Here is a 19,747-nt window from a genome sequence, read left to right as displayed (position 1 = left end):
TCTTTGTCTTATGTCTCGAGGACCCCCTCGAAAACGAGATGCTTCATCTCAAGGGGTTATGCTCCTAACAATAAATTTCAAATTTCAAAATGATTTTTATTTTTATTCTTTTATACAACAAGAATCTTTTAAAACACTGTTCCTTACCTAATTTGTAACCTACAACTGGTAATTAAACTTGTGAAACAGTCTTCACTGTCATCTTTGCATAAAGCAAACAGAACGAATTTCCATTTAAAATGGCAATTTCTCACAGGGCCCCAGTTGATAGACATGTCCCCATAGGGTTTGCATAGAGATTACTCTTAATTTATAGTGTGTAAGTATTATTTCCATTAAGGCCACCACTTTTCTATGTGTCTGGATACAGCTAGGGATTCCACAGAAACACCTGGAAAAAATACAGGGATTTCGAGAAATGTGCCCACAGTCGAAATTGGATCGCCAAACTATTAATGAGGGGGTCAGGTTATTGAACCCCCTCATTAATTGACGACCTGTAGAATCAACCTGACAATTACCTGTCACATCAGGAATAACAAAAGCATTACAAGAACAACACGCTATTATATGCCAAAAACTACATACCATGGGTGGGTGTATCATACTTTCAAAACCAGGGTGAATCATCTATGAAAGGCGTTTGCTCTGTGAGCTGTGTGTCTGTGTCTTTAAGCAAGGAATTAATTTGGCATCTTACACATTTGCTTGTGTTCTTGCACCAAAGCCTGATCTTTGAACTGCTAGTGAGGAGCCTCCAGGCACCGTGAGCTCACGGCATAACATCTGACTTGTGTTTCAGTGATCAAAACCTACGCGTCATTATGAAAGCATTGCCGATGAAAACATGTGACTTTGAGAGGAAATGCTATGATTCACTGATGGAGAGATACAAACGGAAAGTAGTTATTTCTTTTCAAGCAGTGGTATTGGTTTTAAACAGATTAATATTACCTGCACAGACTTATCCTCTTTACTGTGTTTCAGAGTTATCTTCCAGCACAGACACCGTAGAAAAATAAAAAATTTAAATAAAATGGGCGATAGTTGCTCCCATGGTTGACAGTATCCACAGGCTTCCAGTCCTCCTTCATCCAGGGTCTAGCTCAATGTCTGTTTTTTTTTTTTTTTTTTTTTGAAGTTAAAGACAAATCGCATATTGATTTGCTCACATCACACATTGTCGCAAGCGAGCAAACAAGGTGAGCATCAGTGGCAGGAAAAGGCAAGAACCAGCCTCAGCTGAGGGCTCCATGAAACATCGGAGAAGACATAACGCAAGAGCTGGCAGCCCCTCCGCCTCACGCTGACTGTCAGAGATTAAAGAAGATGTCAACAGCAGTTTAACACAAGCTTAAGTGAAGAAGACAGTCTCAGTCGGAATATTCTCGCAATATCTTCGATCTGTCAGAAAACCAAGCAGGTGATTCTCATCCAGCCCATCTGCTCGAGGAAGTCGTGGATTACCTACCAAGACTTTCCAATGTGCAATAACTAAGAATAGATGGCTGATACAAAGTGAACACAAAACATTGCTCATTAAATGCTGAATGATGCCAATTTAGATCCACGCGACCAATAACCCTTTCTTGCGTTAATTTTGGAACACTTAAATCACGCAACTATCAAGAGCATTGTTCCTCTCCTCTCCTTTTGATGATGCAGGCTCAATTCTGATCAGACTCCATGGGAAGAACATTTTATTAAGTATGGTTATTCTAAGCAAGGCTCTGAGAAAACGTCTGTGTTATAATCCAGGGATTTGAATAATCAGGTTGAAGATAATGGGCTGGGCCGGGCTGGGCATAAATAGAGAGCATCCACTCATCCTCCCAGTGCTGAACTTAATGAACTTTTAATTGATGCGGTTTTGCAAGTCCTTTTGTCATGCAACAGAAACAAGCCTCTCTGCTGATGGGCCTGTTTTCCCGACTGGCTTCAGATTGGTTTACAGCAGGCCCTAAGTACCATGTAGTTAGTTTCATGTGTCATATAAAATCTGCCCAGGCACAACGACGCCTGCAACTAAAACCTTAAGTGCATCCACAGGAATCACTCACCGGCTTTGCACTTCCGTCTTAAGGAAGGAGGAGAAATTCAATCACTGCCGGCTTGACACACCGAAGACTAAGGCACGTGTTCCTGCTTTTACTCGTCTCAAAGAACACTCTGGCAAGGCAGGCTGGGATTTCTGTTTGTCTGAACAACATCTCTGATATGACCAGGGCCTGAGTCACTCAATCTGTCAGGCCGTGTTGTTTCCCAGCCCACGAACTGTGATGCATAGATGAAGATATACCCCTGTGAGCCAGGTCATCTTTATTCAATGATTTGCTTATTTAAATGAAATGTGGCTGATCTGTATCTGACACAAATTCCCAATACAGTGCTGCATCAGCTTTGTAAGGGGGAGCATCCTCACAAAGCGCTTGGCCCACTTTACTTCCCAACAACCATCACAGCAATCTGTTAAGGAGATAAATAATCAGATTTGGCACGGCACTCCCATCTCTCTTGCCTTTCATTTGTCTTACACCAGAAAAAAAAAAACCCTTCTAATTAAATCATTTAGGGTGAACCATGCAGTGGCACAGAGAAGACGAACGGAAAGGATTGCGTATAGGGCCTAGAGAGTTAAAAACGGGGAGGGTGGCGGCTATGAATGGAGGATTGAGGGGGAGGACACAAGGGAATAGGCTAACATTAGTACCAATGGTGAGGGAGAGTGTTGTGACTGGCTTCACACACATTGTGGCCACAACTCTGACCTAGCATGGTGGACATCAATCTTCCCTTTTTTTGCTGATAGATTGAGTCCATCAGCACACAATGCCATAGATCATGACTTGTTTATGGCCCAAAGCATCTCATCAAAAGAAGTGAACTAGAAAACAAGTGGCCAGCAGCTGTCTGAGTCATCTTTGTTTCTGTCTACACCTAAAACACAATGCAACACCTTTCGCTCCCGGTCTATAGGCACTTTAATGGTCCTTCTCCTCTAAAGGAAGCTGATGACGTGGTTTTCCTCATCGCTGTTACAGGATCATTAGAGTGTTCTTTCCCCAAGGCTGCCTGACAATAAAAACATCCTGACAGACCTGTCGTGGGTGCAAATCAAATTTAACACAACGCAACTGCTGAGCGGTTTTCCTTAATATTTTTTAATTGTTTAAACATTTTCTCAAATGGGACCAAACCCCATGAATCCTACACTCTTCTCCTATTACACTAATGTAGCTCATTTGGTTTAAATTCTGTCATTTACTACTGTTTAGCCATCCACCGTTTAAAAGGGCTCTTCTGCCGCCAGCCCCTTACAGCGCTTTGTGCTCACTGATTCCCACCACACTCCACATTTCAATTTCTTATTAATACAGAATTAACCAACAACCCTGCTCGCAAAGAATTGAAAAAGGATCTCTTTAAATTAAAAACCAGCGTTACCTTCACCAGTACACACATTTCCTTGTTAAAAACTCATTATTAATAGGTCTTCCGCCATCTATTTATTAGCTGTATCAAAACAGAGGTCTTAATGTGAATGCATTATTCATAATTGAATTTAAAAAAGAAATATGAAAATATGAAGAAGAAAAAAAAGGCTGCTAACCACATTCATGAATGCTTGACTGCTTCCTAATTGCAATGCAATTATCACATGTTATGAACAATGTGAACTCCTAAGCAAGTAATTATAACACAAGAAAACCTGCGACGACCTTTCAAATTTCCTACTTGAGGTACATCTTTACTAACATGGACACAAATGAGATTTTAATCTGGACATCGGCTTGTTTAATCCTGCAAAATTGGCACGCCATGGTTAGATTACTTTTTGTTTTAACTAATTCATTTTTACATCCAGTTTTTTTTTATCGCAGCAGATGGATGATTGGCTAAACAATGCAACATGTTATTCTCAGTATTTATTTTTCCCTCTCTATCCTTAAAGACATCCCCTGAAGTAGTAGTATTAGACATTATCTCTTACTGAATATATGTATATAAATGAGATTTTAATGGTTAGTTATTCCCACATGGCAACACAACCGTTTGTGGTGTAATGAATCTCCCTATCTGGCCCGTTGTCTTAGAGAGCAGGGCTCGGATTGGAGGAGAAGCAGCAGCATTGTGCTCACAAGCCACCAGAAGCACAGGTGGTAGCGATATAGGCCAGTCCCCCAGGCTCTTGTAGCTGAAAGTTGTGTGTCTTGTATAGTGCCTGTGTCCATATGGCTGCCTGTCTTGTTCTCTTAGCAGACATTGCCTCCGCACAGGCCGCTTTTTCTGAGCGCTGATTGTGGTTAGCTGTGGTTCCACGCCTCTCGCCATATGGAAGAGGTTGTAAAGTTTGTTTTTCAGGGACGTTCCCGCTATTTAGACTGATTGTACAAAGCCATACGCTCCCCATAGATGCGGTGCTTGTCAGCCCCTGGTGACATGGATTGGTCAGTAGATAAATTGATACCAGGCGGGGATGTTTACAATTTGTGCACGGTGTAAAAGTGTCTGGTGCTTTCGGGGGGTTTCATGTTGTGGTGCACACTCCTCCAGGTGGGCTCTGGGTCATGATGCAGCAGGCAGTGCCGGGCAAAAGCAGCAGCTGAGGGAGCCCCCCTCGCAGTCCTGATCAAAGTGAATTGCAACATGGCTCAGTGATACTAACTAATTACATATTGATTTGGTTGTGCTTTCACAACATGGGTCCCTTCTTTTAAGAGAAGAGCAAGCAGAGATCACACAGGTACACTGATTCCACACAGGCCAAGGTTCACATATCAAGTTGAAGTCAAGGTTTTCATGTGGAAACTACATACAGTACACACAGGGAGGTGCTAACCAGGCATCAGCTTAACAGGAGAAACCATCTTCTGTGACCCCTCGTCACGTTGTGTGACCACAGGCCTGTAACTGTGTTTATATTCTAGAAAACTTAAAAAAATTTAAAAAAAAACTGTTTTTATTAATAGCTGTGTCTCTTTCTCCTGTGATTTTCTCTTTTAGATCCACACTAGAAGAACATTCCCCACACAGTCACCCTCTCTATGGTCACGGTGTTTGCAAGTGGCCTGGATGCGAGGCGGTGTTTGATGATTTCCATTCATTCCTCAAGTAAGTAAAAGTCACCCCCTGCGATCAGAGGCACTACAGGTGCAGCTGGTTGTTATTCCTGAGTGTGGGTGCCTGGGTTGGCCCTCTCTTGACAAGGGTACTGTGGCGGGGTCGCCTTCTGAGAACGGCATGGGCCTCTTAATTCCTGTGATAAGCGCAGTTCCCATGGTGACTGGGGCCGTTTTTCCCAAACAAACAACGGTAGGATGTTTATCTGTGGCAGCCCACACTTAGGGCGCTCTGCATGTTTGCCCTTGTCACTGGACAGGGGGTTTGGTGTGTGTGTGTGTGTGTGTGTGTGTGTGTGTGTGTCTTTGCCTTGCTCAGCTCTTTCTGTCTTTCTCTCAGTGCTTTATTTGCCTTTCCCTCTCCTTTCTCATGCTCTTAGTTCTTTGACTTGTGTTTTGGTTTACAGTGTTGTTTATTTTATTGAAGGCCCACACCTCAGCACTGTGTTAAAATCAACCATGTGCACTGCACTTGAAGAGCTCCAGCTAAGTCAGCATCACCTGTGTAACAGGTTCGACCCTTTCCAGCCTGACCAGGCCTTTTGTCAGACCACTGGTTTACTAATCAACCCTGTGTGCAGTGCGCTCACAGTAATCCAACACATAACAGCGCCATGGTTACGGAGAGGATGAAAACATCTGCATTGTGGCAGCAGATCAATGGCTCACTGTCACCCGGGATTAGTCGCACTTTAAACAAGATATGACACAATTCCATTATCCTAAAACAAGCACTCAGCGAACACACAGTTTCCTCACAGACGGAGAGAAAGGTGCTGCAGAGGGACGCCTCACAGGCAGCTGAAAGTTTTGCATGTCTTTGTCAACATTTTGAATCCTCTTCATCGTTTACTTAAATCCACTTAGAGAGCAGTTGGCTTCAGAAAAGCGTATTGCTAAATTGTTTGTTAGTAAAGTACAATTTCTCTGCAAATGAAAAAAAGAGGCAGTTATGTATTTTTATTTATATTTAATAAACATCCTGTGACACATAGTTATTAAACCACATATTACACACATAGACGCATATTTCAGCTTTCGGAGCGCCCTCTTCAATCCATCACTATTTATTGTATTCTGACTTTGCCTCACCCTTTGTTTATAGAAGAGGGGGGAATTAAATTCCGTGCGCCCGGTAGAGCTCTGCCTTGAAAAGTCTCTAAGTGCACTCTGCTATGTTTTTACAAGTGTTTTTATCATGGCAACATCTTGTTTACTTTAGTTGCCTGCTCAAACTGCTTGGAACATGTTAAAAAAACATTTGGGGAGAGTCTCCACAAAGCTGCCTTTGTTTTTAACAGCAGGCAAGGGTGCGAGCCGCTCACTAAGGTGTTAACTCTCAAACCCTAAGGCACTTCCACATGAAACCCAGCAACCGTTACTGCTGGCCCCCAAAAACAATATCAAAAATAAAAACAAAGAATAATAGTCTCCAACGGTTGGGAGAAATGGTAAATATAAGAATATGTTGTGTGTGTGTGTGTGTGTGTGTGTGTGTGTGTGTGTGTGTAGTCAGCAGAACACAGTGTACTGTGTACCAGAGAGAAAGAAAGGTGAGGAGGACTCTAACGTCAACCAGATTTCTGCTCCACTTGCCAACAGCAACAACTGACACAGGACTGAATGTTTTTTTTAAACTGTGTGTGTATTTATTCTATCTTCTAAAGAAAACATTACATACCTACACGCACTATCTTGATAAATACAAAGCACCAAATCCCTGTTCCTGTTTTTGGGTTCAGCACACAGAAGGGCGGGGTTAGGTTCATAGCAGAGCCTGGTGTTTTTTTATGAGGGGGTCAAGACCCTTCTCTTCAGTGTCCAGTCAAAGGTCAGAGCCTGTAAAACACTGCAGTGCCCTCTAGTGCTGCACTGTCGCTCTGTTGAAACCACTAAAACTCATCTCTCACACCTCAACACAAGTCATTGTTTTGCAAGTTATGTTGCTTTGTACCACTGCAAGCCATGCAGACAAGTGAAAAAACACAAATAAGCCAAATATAAATTCACGTAAAATAAGAATAAGATTAGTTTTAAATGCTGAAATCCTGTGCAAAAAGTATAAACTTAAAATGAATAATTCTAATACAAGAAATGATTAGAAATCTTCTTTTTTTTAAATGTATATCCTACTGTAAAGATTTGTGCATTTCATTTCAAATTTGGCCCAACAGTGAAGAAGATAAAGCGTCCTTAGAGACAGCCTTAAGCTCTGGGTATAGTCTATATAATTACATATTCTAAAGGAAATAAAAATAAGAAAACTAACTCATATGTTAAAAGCCCACTGTTACAGGAATGTCTATTTAACTTGTTTTATTGTGGCAATTTACATTAGGGACTGTCATCCTGCCAGAGAGCTTTTAAAAGTGGCTTCATTTGAAGTCCAGAAAGTGACACATGCCAACGTTCATAGCCTCTCTCGATGTCCCTGTATCCCCTGCTCCCGTGTCCAGACACTCCTCTCAAGGCTGCATTAGGGCCATTTGAATATTTCATTTCCTATTAATTATGCACTGTGACTCTCCATGTCATTAGAAGAAATAAAGTGGAATGTAACAAAGGATGAAAAGAAGCAGGGCACATGTCTCCTATGAACAGAGAAATTCCAAAGCTGCTCACGTAGGCCACCCTTCATTGAAAATGCAGTCTGTGCCAGTTAAATTGAAGTTGAAACGCCTTTACCTATTATTTTCTTCTTTGAAATTTAGTAAGATGTCCTGAAATGTTTACCAGTTTCATTTTCAGTCCTACTTAATTAAATGGGCATTTATTTGACTCAAACAAATGGAAAGCCCCTGAAGAAGTCTAAATTGATTTCAGGAAAGGGGGATATTACCCACGCTTTCTTTGAATATGCCTTTTTAATTTCTTTTTTTTTTTTTTTCCACAATAATTAACTTCAAGTGCTGAATGTATATCACAGTCATTTTGAAAAATGTATTATCAAAACACAATAGGAGGACCTGAAGGGGGGAAAAAAAGACCACTCTTCCCATAAAGATTTAAATCATTCACTTCAAGGTTGAAAATACCGCAGCTGAACAGAAACCTTCACATTTCAAGCAGAGCACTATCAATTTTCCCTCCCTCCACATGTGTCTGTTTTCTGAGTGTCTGTGTGGTGTTTAATGCACAAATGTGTTGTCTGTACATAAAGCAATGGCTTCAAATTTATTGGGCTATCATAGCGCCAGCGCTGCCACTGTGCCTTCACAGGTTGACTCTGGCTATTTTTGATTTGCAGTAAATGACAGAAAAAGTGCATTTGAAAAGGCGGGCGCCTCACACACCTCTCTCCCATCTGCCGGCGCCACTGTGTGCACACAGACATGCCTGGTGACAGTGACCTACATGGTCACCGAAGATGTGATATAATTTATGATATATATAATATATTGGATCCATTAGCGAGCATAATGAAGTAGTGAAATGAAAGGGTATTTGTGAAATCAGTTCAAACATCCTGCTTGGATTATGATTAAATGATTAATGAAATGCCCCTGCATAAGCATTTTCAAACAGTAATTCATGCGGCGGCTGATAAAATTCCTCCAATCATATTTCCTTCACTCGTGAACCTTATCTCCACCATTTTATATAAATCACAGGAAAAAAAAAACCCGTCTGCTACCCAGTGAGCTACTTATTTAGATTAGTTATAAACGTGCAGGAAAAGAGAACATCTTCCCTGTATAAAATAATCACGCACAATTATATTCATAATTCAAGTTTGTGACAGATCCCATCTCCTCGTCCTGTTGTCCTCTGCGTTTTGGTCTGGCTTTATATGAAATCACTTAATTACACAATTAACAGAAGACACACCAAAAAGGGGCAAATCCAACCAACAAGGCAAAAAGAAGCTAGAATTATGGCATTATGGCACTGGTGCATAATGTAGCAAAGGAGTTCAGCCTGAAATTCTTCAATCATTCCTCTTATCTGTGAGCTTTAGTTGGAGCAGACAGGACTGTCATCAAATATTAAGTGTCTTTCCCATATGTTAAGAAGTACGTATTTCTGCTGGTTCTGCAGACATTGTATGTGTAGTCTTTAGTTCCATGTTAAAGCTCTGAGTCATATTTACCTAAGTGTTGCCACATATTCGCAATGCATTATGCTTTACTCAATGAGCACATTGCCTCATTAAACCAGACGTCTTTTGTTTCTTACATCTAAAAGGCTGCAGAAGTTGAAAGTCGAACTGACATCAGCGTTTTTTTTGTGTGTTCTCTGTTTTTTTTTGTTTTCCAGGCATCTTAACAATGAGCACGCCCTGGATGACAGGAGCACGGCCCAGTGTCGGGTGCAAATGCAGGTCGTTCAACAGCTGGAGCTGCAGGTATTGTCTCTCAGTTTGTTTTGGCCCAAATATTTATGTGTCTTCTTCTCCTGACACTTCCTCAGTGTCTGCCGAAATCCCTCCGCGTCCGTCCGATATCAGCCACGGGGTCACTCTAAAGGAGGCAGCAGAATGAAATCATTTTGTACATTTGCAAGTAACCAGTCATTAAAAATGTGTTATGTATGCATGACAGCCAGGAAAAGATATATGAAGGGCCCGGGGCTAAGTAGAGAAGATAATTACATTTTGAATTTTACTGGGTTTTAAAGTTATTTATGACTTTTAACTGTTTGGTGAAATGCCTGGGCAGCATAGTGTGGATAGGCGCTCAATGTTGAGTGACAGAAAGGTTATTGGAGCCCACCGCAGAAAACGTTTGATAAGTAGTGGGTTTAATACGATTTACCCTATGTGTGATCTTTAATTGTCTTTATCTGCGAGAAAGAAAAATCTGCAAGTCTACATTAAGAATGCACTTATGGAAAAATACTTGGTTAACTGTCATTCCATTAGGAGGTCCATGTAATGGCCAGTGTGTCAAATGTGTGTCTGTGTGCAAATGGTGAACACTATGATAATGTAAGCTTGCACTTATTTATAAGGATTACAGGGGAAAATAAAACCAACCATCCCATTAAATTGTGTTTTTATTAATTAGCTGCTGCTACACTTGTAAAGTAAATACAGCACAGATCAAATTTAATGCATTCCAGATTTTATGCAGCATTCACTTGTTTGAATTGTTCAAATCTTAGCCACATAATACCCAAAAAATTACTAATAATGAATATACTGTGGAACAGTTGTGGTTTACTGGATGTTAACCTTAAACAATGAGAGTTGAGTTGCTTAAACATTACACCACACCAACGTCCTGTTATTTCCGCTCTGGTGGTGTATTATCCACAGGGATGGAGCAAAGCTTTATCAGACACAGACTTCCTCTACAAGCAGCCTATCACCATAATTTAAGCTGGCAGCTAAGACAGCGCTGAGTTTCAGACAGGTAGAAAGGGCCCGGGCCTGTTATTGGGATTGGGTTATATGAGACGTAGTATGTTTAAACCTTGAAGTGAAGACAGTAGTTAGGTTGCGTGAAGTGCAGAGTTATTGACAGCTTCCAAAAGCATTTTAAAAAACAAATTATTAGACGGCCCAAGACAAAAAAGGATTGATTTGTTCAAACGTTGTAAAAGATGCCTTCTCTGCAAAAGGGATGTGTGGAATTAATAAAAGTATAGATTTATTTATTTTTGTTCACAAAAAATCTAATATGTTCTCTTTCCCCATTACAGCTATCGAAAGACAAAGAGCGTCTGCAAGCTATGATGACGCACCTTCATGTCAAGTCCACGGAGCCCAAAGCCACCCCACAGCCGGTGAGCAGCGACCCAGTCATACGTCTCTTTCTTGTCCCTCCCCCATCCTTTTGTTTGTCTTAATTGGCACACGTGTATTCATTAATCCCTTCCTCCATCTTCTTATTTATCTGCTAAATAAAAACAGCTGTTCTCTTGAGGGAGGCAGTAAATATTGTTTGGACCACATCTGCTGACATCCGAGATTCAATTTGGTGTCTGTGATGAACTGGATGCACACACTGTTACAGCCCCAGAGAACTAGTGCCTGTTTGGGCAGACAGGAAAGATGAGAATGCACAGGAAAATAGAAATACAGCAATAATAACAGACTATATTTTATAAATAGGTAAAATATGTCATTTATTTTAAGAGCTTTTAACAGCAAAGTTACAGAGTGCTTCCCTGCCAGATAACATACAATATAAGAAACAACAAATTCATCCATGTAGAAAAATGGAGAAAAAAAGACTGAGACAGTATCGCATGGTGAAACAATTGAAGCAACATATTAAAATTGTAATATTTCATGAAGATATTATTGATTGATATGTAGAGATATAAGAAATGGGTTACTGATGTTGAAAGAAACATTCTAAGCTTAATGTAGTGTCAATTTAAAATATAGGTGGTAATAGCACCTGCTGCTTTTGATTTTAATATAGATTTGTCTATGATAACAGGTGCTTTGCTGAGGACATTTAAATCCTCATTTGGGGTTTAAAAAAATCGGCCATCTTTAAAAGTAATTAGTAAAATTACATCAACGCTAATCTTAGGCCGAGGTGTAATTTAGTTTTACATTAAGTCAACTGTTTTTAACCGTGATTAAGTTGTAGTCTTAACTTAAATGTTGTTTAAGATTAAGTTTGGCAACAAAATAGACACCAGAGTGAATTTAACATCTTGCAGGATGAGAAAAGAAACAAAAATGTCTTACTGGTGATTAACCAAAAAATTCTGTAGGTGAACAACTGAAACTTTGAGTAAATGTACAAGCAGATCAATTTATTATGTTCTTGACACATTGCAGACATCATGCTTATCACTCTTAATATATGCCCTGCCATAAAGCCCACTGCTTAATCCCTATCCTGTAGGGGCAAGGGCTTAACATATGGCATTTAAGTGGCTGCGGTATTTTGTCATGTTTAAGAAGGGGCCTCACCACCATATTTCAGTCTGTATGACAGTTTATTCAGTGACCATTTCACAGCGAGAATCTGAAATCACGCTCGCACAGAATGCACAGTATGCATGCAGGAGTCTCGCCTCTCAGCACACGGCTTGGATCATTTATTTAGAGAGTCAGAGAGGTGGCTATTGACGTACCAACATAAACTGCCTGGAGATCTCGAGCGACAATAGACTGTCTGTTAAAGCTGCGTGTGTCACACACACTGATCGTGTAGATTAGAGTGCATATCGAGGGCTCTGACACGGGGACATTTGTATATGAAAAGTGGTAGGAGCGGCAGATAGCATCTTGAGTTCACTACCTCTCCTCTCTCCCCGGGGCCTGTGAGAATGGCTGTGTCAGAGCTCAGTGGTAACGCTCTCAAGGGGGCAAGCTGGGATTTTTATTCAAATAAATAGACTCCTATTCTCCAGCACCACTTTGCCTGCTGCGAGTTGCTATGAAATGCTATGATAAATATGTCTGGCTTCGGCTGGATGAGTGGTGGACTTACACAGGTCAGGGCCCATGGCCCCACTGAGGTTTTAGTGATATTGCAGCATCAGAGGTGTCTACCAAAAAGAACTCTCCTTTGAGGAGATTCAGAATCAGAGTATTCTCAGAGCTGACTGGAGATACAGCCACTCTGAAGAAACAATTGTGTTCTTCCAGTAATTGCTAGTTCTGCTTTTCTGCCGTTCTGTGGTGTTGCGTTTAATAAAGGCGTGTATAAGTAGCCAACTGTCATAGCAAAGTAGCTGGTTTACATTTAGTTATAATTAAAGACAAACAAACTGATACTGTGCATGCACAACGTCAAATGAATAGGATTCATTTTATTCTTCTGAGGTGGATGGGAGCGGGGGAAGATCAAAACCAAATGTGCCACATTAGCAATGCGTGTTTCTGTGTGTATGTGTGTGTGTGTGTGTGTGTGTGTGTGTGTGTGTGTGTGTGTGTGTGTGTGTGTGTGTGCGTGTGTGTGTGTGTTTGTATTTGCCTCTGTGTGTGTGGGTGGGTGTCTGCACTTGGTGTCACTAAGCATTCTTGTCAGAAATCTGACCTTTTACGCCATACATAATTAAGGAGGGACTTTTTGTTTATTTTCTTTAGCAGCTTGCCGAGTCAAAGCCAGTATAATTAGATCACCAATTACCATTTAATTAATTTCAGTCTGAAGTCTCATTTTGTCTAGGCACTGGAGTGAGCCCAAATGGTGAGGCAAACAAAGGCAAGGCTATTACCAGCCTGTCTGGCCTATTGTTGAAGCCTCTCTGTGTTTATGGCCAGGGAATATGGATGAAACATGAAACAAAGCCTGCTAATCCACAGGAAGAGAAGTCAACACCGCAGCCCCATTCTATTGATAGCATTGTGTCAGAAACACGCAAACCCAAGTGTGATTTATTTTGTTCATGATTTAGAATAACACGTCTTCGGCTACCGTTGGTGAGGATGTAGTCTACGTTTGTGGATCCCAGCAGTAATCCAAATTATTTGGGCAGACTCTGCCAAAAAGCCATAGTTCAGCCTCCAAAACATAAATAAACATTGTGAGGAGTTGGACACATGTCTGTTTAAGTGGGAGAATAAGAAAACAGAAATGTCGATCATTTTATTTAGAGCAATTTGCGACTTATAATAAGGTCTATTTTTTTTTGTAAAAATACAATAACAAATAAAACAAAACAACAATATCATTATGACAGTGTCATGTCAACACTAAAATCTGGGGATGCCAATCTTGGATTTCTCACATCTTTATTATTCCTGTTGGAAATGATTGTAATTGTAATAGAATGTGATATATTCGGTGGCTGAAAAGAATCTGTGTTGCTGTGTATCAAATGATTTAAAAGATGAGATGTGTCCTCCCAACACTGTCTCCCTTTTTCTAGCTCTCCATTTCTCTCTCTGTATTTTCTCTGCTTTCTTTTTCTCACAGTCCGAAGTCATGTTTAATTTGGATACTGGCCTCCTTCGGCAAATTAGCAATTAGAACAATTTTGTGGGAATATGTATATGTGTCATTAGTTTTCCTGCCAATTAATAGCTGGATCATGGGGTCAGGCTAGAATTTTCCACTTGACTGCAGCTCGAGTATGGAGGCTTGGCGCTTGGCTCGGAGCCGCCACAGCTGCTGGAAGCAATGCTATACCTTTGGAGCACTTGCCATAATTAGTTTACCTTGTAGCCATTATTACTTAAAACCCTCCTCCTCCTTAGTCCACCCAACCCATCTGCACTCACAGGCTTCAATGGTAAAAACCAAATATTCTCTGCATGAGGCTGTCCGTGGAAATACTGTGATGCCATCTTTACCACGGCCATCGTGGCTCTGATGATGGAGGTCAGTCAGATACAGTAGTTAATCATCAGATCACCTCCATAAGCAGCTCCTAATTAGAGTCCTCACAATACAATTTCAGCTTGTAATTAGCCCAGATTGGCTTCTTCCTCTGGCTGCCTTATTAGCGGGGCTGCTCAGCGGTAGGTGAGAATCACACGTCATTTTTCAGAGCTGTTGGGGCCGCCCATCTTCCCTTCTCCGCTCAATCCTCACTGGTTACCACGGACCCACAGTGGATAGATAAGGTGGGGGGTGTTGTCCAAACAGGACAAGAGGGACAAAAGATTAAACAAAGGCGGTGAAACAGAAAGCTGGAATAAGGCCTGACACGGCAGCAAGGGAGAGGGAGGAAGAAGAGAGCAGAGCGTAAAGAATAGAGGAGGTTGGGAGTGGAGGAGCGGTGCTCCGGGGTTGTTTTCTAAACGTTTAGCGAACATTCATGGATCATCTCAGGGCCAGCCTGCAATTAGAGAGGAGATATGCATAGTCAATGAGGCGTCTGAGACACAGGGGTAATTAGAGAACTAACTGTGCTCCTGTCTGTCTCTCTGTGTCGCTCTGTTTGTTTGGTCTTGATCGGGTTTCCAGCTCAACCTGGTGTCCAACATCACATTGTCGAAATCGGCCCCCGAGGCCTCTCCTCCTCTGAGCCTGCCCCGGACCCCCACCACACCCACAGCACCTCTAACACCCCTGTCCCAGACCCACTCCGTCATCACAGCCAACAGCCTCCACAGCGTGGGACCCATGCGACGACGTTACTCGGAAAAATACAACATGCCCATCTCTCCAGGTACTGCAGGCTGAACACGCATACTCACATGTACAAATAAACACATGGAATCTTCCCCGTTCAATAACGCACATGACACGCAAACCACACATACTGTATCTGTACTGTACACGCAACCTTGTAATCATGCTATTATTTGTGTCACTAGCCACTGATTACTGTTGCCACCTGATCATTTTATTCCACGGTGACACCGTTTGTGTATGTTCCCTGTGTGCAGATCTCAGTCAGAACAAAGAGTTTTACATGAATGCAGACGTTAGACCGCCGTTCACGTATGCCTCACTAATAAGACAGGTAAGGACTCTGCCTGTGCTTTTTAATGTGTTGATATTTTAACAGCCTTCACACTTCCCAGTCATAGCAAGAAATACAGCAGATATGCACTCAGCTATTTGGAAAGCCACAAACTGCATTTCTTCGACTTATTTTTCTGTTCCTTTCTTGTTAAATTTTCAAATGCAATTTAGACAGAGCCGCAGATTAACCATCTTCAAATGAGTGCAAGAATGCGTACGGGATTCAAAAAACAGCCACATATGACAATTGCATTTGATTAAGCATTTCAGTAGCTGTGATTATTACCAAATTCATTTCACACAACAGTAGGGATGAACCTGTTTTAAGATGGCCAGTCAATTATCGCTGGGCCGCAGTAATCTGGGATCTCAGGAATTAATCTGAGCCGGCCATAATTGCTGCCCTGTAATCTGCCTGAGAAATGTTTTCGCTTGCCCTTCATTTACACCCACAAAAGAAAATATATTCAAATCTGCCATTTTGAATAAGAAATGCAGAAGACTTCTATAAACAGAGCAAGCAGTACACTTTGCATGGACAGTTTCTTTGCTGTTTGTCTTTGTTTTTCTCAAGAGAACACACAAACCTGCATGCCTCTTGTGAATTATTGATCACTTTGTGAAGGGAGCAAAATTGTAAATGTTTGTTTCTGTCACTGTTCCTCATCCAGGCAATTCTCGAATCTCCAGAAAAGCAGCTAACACTAAACGAAATCTACAACTGGTTCACACGAATGTTTGCATATTTTAGGCGCAACGCAGCGACGTGGAAGGTAATTTTGCTGTTCCTCTATTCTTCTTTAAAGCAGCACCAGAGGAGAAGGAGACATTGTGTTGATGTTGGGGAGAATTAAATGATAGCCAGGCATAAAACCTTTATAAATGAAGCTTTACCCAAACACATAACAATGCTCCACTTATTCTGTCCAGATGAACCACCCTTTAAACAAACATATGAACCACATAGAAAAACCAAGGAGAGGACTATGTGCATTCTTGTAAAAAAGAAAAGAGAGAGAGAGAGAGAGAGGGAGAGGAAAAATGAAACTGTTTCCCTCTTATATGTGGGGATGTTCTGTTGGTGGGTGGCATTAGTTCAGCGTAGCCGTGCTCTGCCAATGACTCCTGGCTGAGCCCCTTGCACTCACTTCAGAAGGGAACACTCTGTTTTCAACCAGGCCACAAACACACCACGCACACAACAAAAACAAAACAACAATCTAAAATAAAAAACAGGAATTACTGGAGTACAAACTTGTATTTGAATGAGGAAGACAGTGATGAAGCACTGAAAGCCTCTCCTAAGCCTTAGCTAATTTGTCACACACACACACACACACACACATACACACATGCACTATCACCACCCTGCTCTACCCCCGTCCTCCATCAGCTCTTACTGACAGCCCTTCCATAGGGGCACATTGGTGTTATAACCACCGGATTCCACAACTCTCTCTCCACACACACACTTAGTATATACACGTGCACTCAGCATAGCTCCTGCAATAACAAAGGGGTGATATATGCAGGTCTACTTTCATGCCTAAATAATTTGGATTGGACGCTGGATTTAACTTTTAATAGGTCTTTTATTCTCACATTGTAGTGGGGAAATGACCAGAACCTTCTCTAGTCAGTGCAAATATGATGAATAGTAGTGTTCGGTTTCTATATCTTACGGATCAGAAAGTGCAGCTTTATGAATTGTAAGAAAAAAGGATGTCACTAACTTTATTGCCATGGAAACCAAGAAATATTTGTGTGTTGTTTAAGTCATTTAAAATGTCAGGGCCATTTACTGCCAATAACAATCTGGTTTATGTATTGTTTTCATTCAGGTTTCGTCCAGTGCCAAAATATTTCTTCTTTGATATGAGATTTTTCTTTCCCATGCAGACATGTTTACTGTTCTGATAGCAACCTTTTCTTCTTTCTCTTTGTTTTTACACCAACTGCAGAATGCAGTCCGGCATAATCTTAGTCTTCACAAGTGTTTTGTGCGAGTAGAAAACGTAAAAGGGGCTGTGTGGACAGTCGACGAAATAGAGTTCCAAAAGAGACGGCCTCAAAAGATCAGTGGGTAGGTTTGGCCTTTTTGAGCCGTGACCAGCATCTGTCTCACCTTTTACTGATGGGAAGAAGATCCTATTACTGCTGCTGCTGCTCCATCTCATTGTCTGTGTGCCATAACCTCCAAAGTCCCCGCTTGCTTTGGTGTGCCTCCCCTTCATACTCTCAGAAGCCTTTTGGTGATGCCTCATAGCCCACGATGGCTTATTCTCATTGTGATCCTCACCCTCTCCTCCCTGTGTCTGTCTGTCTGTGTGCCCGTCTTCTGTCTGTCCTGTCGATCACTGCATCTGCATCTGGCCGTCTCCCCCTTCCCCGCTGGTTTGCTTTCCCAGGGTGCCATTCGCACCAACCTTTCCCTGCATAAGTGCTTTGTGAGAGTAGAGGATGAGTTTGGGTCCTTTTGGACTGTTGATGATGAGGAGTTTAAGCGCGGCCGCCACATACAGCGAGGCCGTCCTCGGAAATACGCCGCTGATGAGAACTTTGATGAGCTGCTCGTACAGTAAGCACTTCCGCCTGCCCTGCAAACTTCCAGAGGCCCAGCCCCCCCTGCATGCTCCCCCCTCAGTGTTGTCATCATGCTTTTTGTGTTGAGCGTCATGCATCATGCTTTCACAGGATCTGCCTCCATCCACTTATTCTTTCTTCTCAAAGTGTTAAAGATAGTTAGTTGTGTGGTGTTGTCAAGTGATTGAACATCTTAGAACTATAGCCACATTACTACACCAGTAAATGTATTTAGTTCTTATACAAAGTGCATTGATTTCTTTTTATGAAATCAGATACTGTAGCTAAGGAATGCATGCTTGGTGAGACATGGGTCTGTGGTTCTAATTAAATTTGTCTTTTTGCAGAAGTCCAGCCTTAGTGAAGAACATTCAGACCAGCTTGGGCTATGGTCCGACCCTCTCTGCTGCCTTCCAGGTAAAAAAATAAATTAAAAAAAGTGACCTCATCTTTAGCTGCCTCACTCAGAACTTTTAAAGACCGTAAATAACAAAAGTCTCTCTCCATCTCATACAGCCAGTTGCCTACTCCTTGTTTTTAAGAGGATGTACTGGTGTGAAAAGAGTGATGGGCAACTGAGAAAGTGCTGACAACCCTCTTCCGTTTCACAATGTAATGCTTCGGGCTTTGCTTTTCAGGCTTCAATGGCAGAAAACAACATACCTCTATACACTACTGCTTCCATTGGAAGTCCCACCCTCCACTCCCTGGCTAACGCCATCCGTGAGGAGATGAATGGAGCGATGGACCATGGAAACAGCAACGGCAGTGACAGCAGCCCGGGACGCTCGCCCCTGCTAGCTATGTGAGTGGCACACACGCTTTCTATCTCCACCACAGTCTGTGTAAGAAAAGAAAAGAGAGGAAAAGAGTTTCAGATGCTTACTCCACTGAGACACCAACACTCTAAATAGATTTAGACAGAAAATGATTTCAATTCCCACCCAATGTGCTCTAAAATGGCCCAATACATGGCATTAGATGAAACAGAAACAACAAGGACAATAAATAAAGTAAAGAGGGATGATATTGGAGTGGTGTGTGCGGGGTCATGGCCAGAGCTGTGGCTGGCCTCCCTGTAGAAAAAGGAAACTCCACCTTTTCGAAGGAAGAAAAGACCGGAGCCCCTCTGTTGTTTTAACAGTGAGTTTATGAACTCTACTTATGTGTCATGCTGTCCGTCTGAGTCCCGCCATAATCAGCATTCCAATTTGTTTAAATATTTACAAAATGCCAGAACGCAGAGTGACAGAGCTGTTGGCTCTGACACGGTGAAACATGAACTGCATTCAGAAACGCCTCTGAGCCGCTGAAAGAAAAACAACACAAAAGCATAATTAGTCTGGAGGACATCATCCAAGATTCTCGTGTAGGAAAGTTGCGGTCGGCCTGGAAACCGCAGCTCCCCGTTTACTTGTTGTATAGGAGTGTCTGCTAAGTTGTTTGAAGCCTAAAATAATACAGCACACGCTGCATCGTTTCCAGATGTGGGGGCAGACCACCGACTCGTGGATGGCCTCCTGAAATGTCTGAGCTTGGGGGAAATTCTGCCTGAAAACAAAAAAGGTGCAGTAATGAGCTCCTGGCCAAATGGAGGAAAGTGCCATCCCTAATCACTGTGAACATAGCTCTGAGCATGGCTGTGGAACAGGAAAGGCAGAGACAGGATGGGTGTGCTGGCCTAAAGGCAGCCTGCTTCTCCCTCTGCCCCTCTGCTTC

The 19,747-nt window shown here is 42.0% G+C and overlaps 1 protein-coding gene across 16 annotated transcripts in view; it reads left to right on the top strand.

Moving 5' to 3' along the window:
- foxp1b (forkhead box P1b) overlaps positions 1–19,747 on the top strand; it is a 169,590-nt gene that overhangs the window by 143,633 nt on the left and 6,210 nt on the right. For 15 of the 16 annotated variants that reach the window (XM_036001752.1, XM_031280555.2, XM_031280564.2 and 12 more), the window contains 9 exons: positions 5,005–5,112; positions 9,378–9,465; positions 10,764–10,847; positions 14,942–15,146; positions 15,367–15,443; positions 16,117–16,218; positions 17,407–17,528; positions 18,376–18,445; positions 18,667–18,833. In XM_036001752.1, the coding sequence (XP_035857645.1) occupies positions 5,005–5,112; positions 9,378–9,465; positions 10,764–10,847; positions 14,942–15,146; positions 15,367–15,443; positions 16,117–16,218; positions 17,407–17,528; positions 18,376–18,445; positions 18,667–18,833 (1,023 nt within the window). Of the gene's footprint in view, positions 1–5,004; positions 5,113–9,377; positions 9,466–10,763; positions 10,848–14,941; positions 15,147–15,366; positions 15,444–16,116; positions 16,219–17,406; positions 17,529–17,853; positions 18,024–18,375; positions 18,446–18,666; positions 18,834–19,747 lie in introns of all 16 variants that reach the window. The other variant, XM_031280582.2, reaches the window with a different exon arrangement.

This window comes from Sander lucioperca, chromosome 6, assembly GCF_008315115.2.
Source record: "Sander lucioperca isolate FBNREF2018 chromosome 6, SLUC_FBN_1.2, whole genome shotgun sequence".
NCBI lineage: Eukaryota > Metazoa > Chordata > Actinopteri > Perciformes > Percidae > Sander > Sander lucioperca.
Note: the sequence above shows the minus strand (reverse complement) of the source record. Positions and strands in the feature narration are given on the sequence as shown.